Source organism: Anopheles darlingi, chromosome 3 (genome assembly GCF_943734745.1).
Source record: "Anopheles darlingi chromosome 3, idAnoDarlMG_H_01, whole genome shotgun sequence".
Lineage (NCBI taxonomy): Eukaryota > Metazoa > Arthropoda > Insecta > Diptera > Culicidae > Anopheles > Anopheles darlingi.
In genome coordinates, this window is record NC_064875.1 from 64,529,542 (window position 1) to 64,537,041 (window position 7,500).

At 47.9% G+C, this 7,500-nt stretch overlaps 1 protein-coding gene across 1 annotated transcript in view; it reads right to left on the reverse strand.

The window, feature by feature from the left end:
• LOC125955704 (uncharacterized) overlaps positions 1-7,500 on the reverse strand; it is a 38,759-nt gene that overhangs the window by 13,460 nt on the left and 17,799 nt on the right. Inside the window, exons 4-7 of the mRNA XM_049686847.1 lie at positions 6,832-7,003; positions 1,297-1,432; positions 189-332; positions 1-106 (exon numbers count right to left, since the gene is read on the reverse strand). The exon at positions 1-106 is cut by the window's left edge and continues 95 nt beyond it. Of these exons, the coding sequence (XP_049542804.1) occupies positions 1-106; positions 189-332; positions 1,297-1,432; positions 6,832-7,003 (558 nt within the window). The remainder of the gene's footprint in view (positions 107-188; positions 333-1,296; positions 1,433-6,831; positions 7,004-7,500) is intronic.

The window sequence follows — 7,500 nt, forward strand, 5'->3', positions numbered from 1 at the left end:
AGTTGAGGGCCGCAACGCACGGTGACGCATCCTCGCACGAATCACAACCTTCCGCACACTGCAGACACTCGTACGAGTTCGGTATGCTGTAGGTGCTGTACTCGTTCTAGGGGAAAGTGAAACGAAATGGCGTGGATTGGCATGTTCTCATCCTTCTTCTCCTCTTTCTGCTCCTGCTCCACACTTACCATCATAAGCTTCTCGTACTCCTCCTCGAGTGTGCTACCATTGAAGTACTTTTGCTCGATCGCCGTGTCCGGAAAGTAGTACCCCTTCCGGCAGATGCACCGGTACGATCCACGCCGAAAACCGAGACCCGGAATTGGAATGCACTAACGGACACAAGAGAGAGAGAGAAGAGAGCAGAAAACCATTAGGCGCATGTAACGTGCCATCCTCGTATTTGTTTGAAATCAACTTTCCACGAAACGGCATGTAACGAGGGGCTTGTTCTTGAAACAGCATAATTCCACATTCCGCTACATAAAACCACGCCTCGGCAGTCGGCGCAGTGAGTGACGCGAAGCCCAAACTCGGGATCGAGCCGTATCCACCAACATTACAGCCAGCACCGACAGCTGAAGCCGAACATAAAACTCTCTCGCCAGCGCAACATTGGAACGGCATTAAATTAATTAAAATTAATGAAAGCAATGGAAATTTATCGCTTTCACTTCGCGCACAAAGAGAAAGAGAGGGAAACTGACATAACCGTGGGATCCGAGGATGGACGACCCGGGACAAGGTGCATCACTCTTGGTTTTTTTTTTGTGTTTTGCAACATTAATGGTACCGTTCGTCCGTTCGCTCGTTCGCTCGCAGGAGCTTCGCTTGCCTGGAAATGGAAAAACTTTTTCGGGTGGAAATGAGGTTAGCGAAAAGGGCCGGGAAAACACACAGCGTGGCCGCAGCCGCACCAATACATCTAAACAAATTTTTCGGGGGGAGGCCACAAACTTCACCCTTCTCACATCGTTATCCTTTCAGCGCGAGAGTGGAAATGGAGGCGAAAAGGAGCGCGCGAAGGCGAAGTCAGAAAAAAAACATCGTTCCCCCTCTTCGGTCCGACTGGCAATAAATATGATTTTTAGCTGCCTTGGTTCCGGGTTCCCGTCCTCGCTCGCAACGTGCTCGATGCTATCAAGATGGTGCTGGTTTCGGAGACGGGAGACGGTCAGAAAGTGAGGAAAGCAAAACACAAAAAAGGGGTAGGGGCGGGCGGTCCATGTGGCAGACGAATTGGCAGACAATTCCCCACGGAGTGCGGGGCCAGATGGGCTTCGGTGTAACACCTACCTCGGTCGTTCGCTGCTTACACTTGTCCGTTCCGGCGAAAATGTTGAGCGGTTGCGGTGCCCCCGAGGGTGAGTTTTTCTGCGGACATTGATCAATGTCGACGCGCCGCAAGTCGATATCGATGCCGGAGGTTCCCCTGCAAAAAGCCGAGCGGCCAAAAATAATGGAATGGTTAGTGTGTCTGTGTGTGTGGGATGATGTTCGCCGGGAATACGGGAATAGCAACAGATTTATGGCAGTTGTTGGTGACGTTAATGGGTGTGACGCGTCGTTTGTGTGTCGCGATGACTCATTTACAATATTTGCACATTTCTCCGATAATGATCGCAGATCGCAAGACACTCGAAAACTCGAAACCAATATTAAGGTACCGCGCGGTATGCTACGGAAAATTTAAAACGATAAAAAGAAAGAAAAAAAAACTCTTATTCTTTTCTCCCGGATGGCCTTCTTTTAAAGCGGAACATCCAAACCTCCACGCTCCACATTTATTCGCCCCATTGGCTACTTGACAGTTAAGCTTCACTCAACGCAAACGACGTCATCCTACACACACACACACACAAACCCCCTGGGGTGCAGGGGACGAATGCCAACGAATGGTTAAATTATACATGACAACCACGGGACAGCGCATTCCGGGAACGCTCGTGGGAAGTAGCTCGCCACAAAATGCCGGAAAAACGCCGAAAAACGTCTAATAATCCATTAAAGATGTAGCGAAGCGCGAAGCTAGCGAAGCGTAGAGCGAACCGTGTCGCGTTCTGTCAACGACGGAACGTCGGAAATGCGTAGGCCACGGAATGCCGAGCGATGGTCAGAATGGAAGAGATTACGACGATGTCGGCACCAGAGAAAACGGACGATAAAGACGACGACAATGGTGATGGTCGTGAAAGTTTAATCTGATGAAAGCAAAACAATCGATAAGCAAGGCAAAGGCAAGGCAGGGAAAGGGGAGCCCTCCCTCTGGGGCTGGGGTAGGCGCCGAGAAATGGAAGTGATGAAACGAAAGACCGGCCAGAGCCCGGTAATCCTATTAAGTTGTCGCTCATTGATTTTTAATTGAACATGAAATGGGCTTTCGTAACCTGCCAGGCGAGGCGAGGGCAAAGGGCAACGATCCGGATCCCACTATCCGGGAGACCCCACTGCGAGACCATCGCAGCCGCGGCCCCGTTAATAAGCGGCCATAGTCTCTGGTGGCAGGCATGGAGAAACAATCTACGATCTTCGAAGTTCCGCCGTCCAGTCGTGACCGTCGTGGCCACCGAATTCGGAGAAGCAAGTGGCGAGGATTTGTGGTAGCGGAGAGGATTTCGGAATGGATTTCCAGCTCGCGGCCAGCTCCCGGCTGTCTGCCACGTGCCAGCATCTCAAGGGACTCCAGTGAGAACGAGTGATCTGGGAGTGGCCAGTTCGTGGAGTTTGCTGCTGATGATTGAAACGATCGGACCATTCTGCCCAAAGCGAATGTAGCCCCCCCCCCCCCCCCCGCCATTATCTTGACCGTGTTACACTGTCGGACAGCTCGCGCACGTCCCACTCCCCAACTCTTCTCCAGGGTTTTGCCCCGTATCAAAACTTTAATTCGATCGCCCAATCCACTAGACAGATACAAGGAGAACAAGAGAGATACAAGAGAACACACACTTTTATCGGGCTGCTGTTCTGCTGCTGAGGAGAGAAGGAAATTGATTTAACTCTTTTCACCGGGAACCTGGCAAGTTCTTTGTCGTAACTTTAGATTAGCCGATGATTTATGTTTCGCGCGTAACAATGGCCCGGGAAGAAGCCATTTTGACGCTATTATGTTAAATTAACTAAGTGAAAGAGCAGGCTCAGGCTACTATCAACAGTTGAAATGAGGTTTATATTAATGTTGGAACATTTCAAGATCCATTTGACAATCTTATCTTATGAGGAGATTCTATGGATTTGTTGATGATATGAATTCAATTGTTGTTGCTCAGTCAGTCTTCAATTAATCGATTTATATTCAAAATACTACAAAAGCATGTTAAGTGATGCGCCGCGGAACAATGATGGTGCTAATCAACTATCCATTCATTGTAGCTGAGACATCAAAAGGGCTGACTATCTGGTCGATCATCGCGCTAAACTATTAATTATCGACCATGATAATGAATAGTCCCTTTTGTTGTAGGCGAAGGTTATGGAATCGATAAGCAACCGGATTGATAACGCCTCCCCGCTGTCTCCAGCAATTAAAGCGATTTCCCCCAAGGGGGTAGGGCGATAGCCAATGCTTCAGTGACCGTAAATTCAATCGAAAGTTCAAAGGAATCACGATAACCTGTCCGAATTGTGCGGCAGAAAATGAATTCTGGCGACGATTGTTATTGCTATTTTGCTCGAGGAGCATTCCCCCAGCACAAGATAAGCCGATTAGCCGATGCCCCAGACCGAATGTTAATTATCCGGCAACAAAAAATAGAGAAACAACAAAGAAAAATGGCTCCCAGCCGCAAAAGGCGGAACACGCAGGAAAGGTGCTATTTTCCTAAGCTTCCCCAAAGTGGAACACCAAGTGGCCGGCCATGCGTCAGCATGTCCAACAACCGCAATGCTTTGTGCGCTCGGATCGGATCTCATCGATTTGGGACCGCTCGTCGTTCAATCATTGCCCACAAATAATGCCTTCACTGTGCTGTGGTCGGTCTATGGGGACAGGAATGCCACAGGAAAAATCGAGAAAATGCTCTGCTAGCGTCTTTTGGGGGGAGGTTGGCTTCTTGGCCCTTCATCCGACCCTTGAATTCTTCTCTTGTGGGTCCCGGTGCGCGTGTACAATTGATTGTCCTTGTGATGTAACACGATGAGTGATTTACGGCGATGCTCGATGCTGGACATCGATTACTCGAGACGTAAATGAGGCGAGAGTGGCCGCATCTCACTTGTTGAGGAGGAGTAATAGGAAGGGACTGGGAGGGAGGTGCAACAAGTCGGCTATTAAGTACTGGCCAACCCCTGTTCTCGTCGTCGTCATCATCATCATCATCGTTCGTCCCTCTGGCGACAGGTTGGGTGTGCAAGAATTACCGCAATCAATTTTCACTTGTACGTCACGGACTGATGGTCACGAGTGGCCACAGACACACACACACACACACAAAGAGGGTTGGGTGCGTGCGATTTTTCATGTTGGTCCTTTATCCAAAAATGGCCGAGCTCGAGCCTAGAGCGTAGAAGCGAAGTGCGATGGAACGGCCTCATTCAATCAAATCCCATTACGGTTCTGCACGGTTCTGTCGTGCATGAGTCCTGTCCTGTGTCCGTCGACCACTGCGGCGGCTGTGGCCCTGGTTGTTGTTGTTGGAGGCAGTGTCTTGGTGACCGCAAGCGATGAGAAAAGCTTGTGATAGTTATAGCTGGTCCCTCGAGAGAAACGACGACGAGCGGGCACGACGACGAAAAACCACATTCCAACCGCCACCAACGGAGCGTGCAAGCGGCCATACTGGTCGGCTTTTGCTTTTTGGTTTGCGTTTTATTTCTCCTCTCATCCTCCCGGTGGCTAGCTTTCGGCTTTCCGGTTTTGCGTTTTTTTTTGTGTCTCCTACTGTGGCTGTGGTCGGCATCTTTATCGGAATAGGTGGATTGCGCACCCGCCAGACCAGTGTCTGAGGGTCTTATTTGACCACGAGCGCACGAGAGCATTCTTGGCTTTCCTGCTCGCTGTTGCTTGCTTCTTTCCGGTGTCATTCCGCTCGATTCGGTTGCTTGAACAGCGCGCACACATACATACCATACCTACATGTGGTCACAGTTGACAATGGGAATCGAGCGATCGAGCGAGGGTTTTCTTTTTTTTTTTTGCAACACCACCACCAGCAGCAGCACGAGAAAAGGATTCCGCGCGTGACTGCGCGCTTGAAAGCTGCTGAAACCACATAATCCCAATTCCCTCATGTGGCGTCCGTATTAAGCGACCACAATATGCCTTGCCCCAATAGCGTATCGGAATTGCTTGGAATTGGCAAAACCGGAGCGTCGTGAAGGAACAATTATTGTTCTTTTGCCCGATAGAATCGGAACCGGAGACAAAACCCGAAGGCCGGCTGTCAGCACAGCAGAGAGTTCGACGGAACTGGACGGCAAATTGGACGGGATCAGCAACGCGTGACTCTACAGAGCTTCGTCTCCCGTTGGGCTGGCCATTAATAATACTGTTGAGTCGAGCAAAAGCTCGAGTCGAGACCGGACGCCTATCCGTGCAGCTGCATCCGACCAAAGGTCTCGCTCGCGTCATCGCGTAATCGGTCACTCCATTTTTAATTTCATCTCAGATCACCACCACCCTTGTTCCCTTACTCTTACCACCCCCCCAGGGAACCAAACTGCATGCTTCGCAACAATCAACTAATGCTGAGCGCTAATGCTTCTTGGCAGAGTTTCGCTGACGCGCGACGTTCATTAATTGCAAATTGACATTGACCGTGATCGCGATCCCGGGGGGCGCTGCTTACATTGCAGCTTTCGAAACCATCTGCTGTGGTAGAAGCGGCACCCACGTCGTGCTTTTGTTAGAAGGGATTTTCATTAAATGGCCGTCATTTGTTTTTCGGAATGTCAAACGCCGTTTCTAATAAGCTGCTTCCTCCGTTGGTGTGACATCCGCCGTTGGCGTTCCGGGTGAACAAAGGCGTAGTGTAATTGTTTTTGTAATTTATGAGTTTTCTACATTCATTGTAAGTTTTATAGAATTTTCTTTTTGATAATTTTATTCAAAAGTTTTGGAAAATCCTTTATGAATCCAATCGAACCTTACGATAACTTAAAGAAGGGGATCTCATGGGATTAGCATAACACAATCACACGTTGTGCTTCCTGAAATTATTAACTAAGTCGGTACAAAGGAGACGCCATACAAGTAGAATAATATACAATTAATGAAAATGAAAAATGTGTTGTTCAAATAATCTAACAGCTCTTTTACCAACAGCCGAATCTTTTGCACTGACAATTTTACACTTTAACGTTTCATTTACGGCACTTAATTCAAAATGTTTTTCTGTAAAATTATAAATCCAAAACTTTTTTTTCCTGGCTTAGTGAATTTAATTTGTGAAAATAAAAGTTCGAAAATGCATTCAAGAGGAACTAGGAATGCTATAAAACAAATTTCTTAACTTTACTAAAAAACTGTTGTATGTACAGGGTGCGCTATCTAGACAGGACCTATTTAAATGTTGAATAACTTCACCATTGCTTTTAATTTCAACTAATTTTCTTCATCTAAACGAAGGATTGAAAGTTATTATCAATAGTCGTGACGGTGAAATCCATTAAATTAATTTTTGTTCCTATAAATATTCAAACCATTCATACAAAGCACAATGGAACATTACAATGAACACACCATTCACCGTATTCCTAGACTCCTTTGCAGAATAAGAAATTCATGTTGTTCTCCATTGAAATATGACCGCAAAAACAACTCTGGACGCTAGCGAAGCCAAAGCGAGAGGAAATAAAAAAAACAAACCAGGTAACAAAACAACTTGAACTTACTTGAAGAAGTAGGTGCCATTCTCGAAGCCAAAGAACGGTACGGTATAGGTCAGCATCCAGATGTTGCCACCACCGCAATCGTAGTACGGCTTCGACCACCGTCCATCCTCGTACTTCACCGACAGGATCTCGTCCGCCTGCCGGTCCGTGTTGTTGGTGTACACGTGGAATGCTAAGCGAGTGCGCAAAGGAGGAGGAAAAGAAAGGAACCCCGGCCAGGAACCGGAACGCATTAATAATGAAACGGAAGTGGTGCAAAAATTAAAATTACACCCCACACTCCCACCACCGGCCATGTCCATCATGTTTTGATTGAAATGTTGATGCCGAATGATGAACATGATGATGATGATGATGATGATTGCGAATGGTGGGATGGTCTGGCAAGCAATCAGGTAGAAAGCACTCACTCTCGAGGCCACCGATAAGGAACCGAAACCCTCGACTTGCAATCCACAAGCCAGCTGAAGTCGAATCCATTTGCTTGAAAGCTTTTTTATCGTGTCCCGGCCCCGGTCCCAATAAATGGCGTCTCGACGGAATGGGAAAATCATGTCCCCTGAACCCAAGCAGCTTCATATTTCCAGCTGCGTCCACACATCAAATGGAACCTCAAATCAGCGCGTCAGCCTCTCAATAACCGAACGGTCGGTCGCTTACTGTCGCATC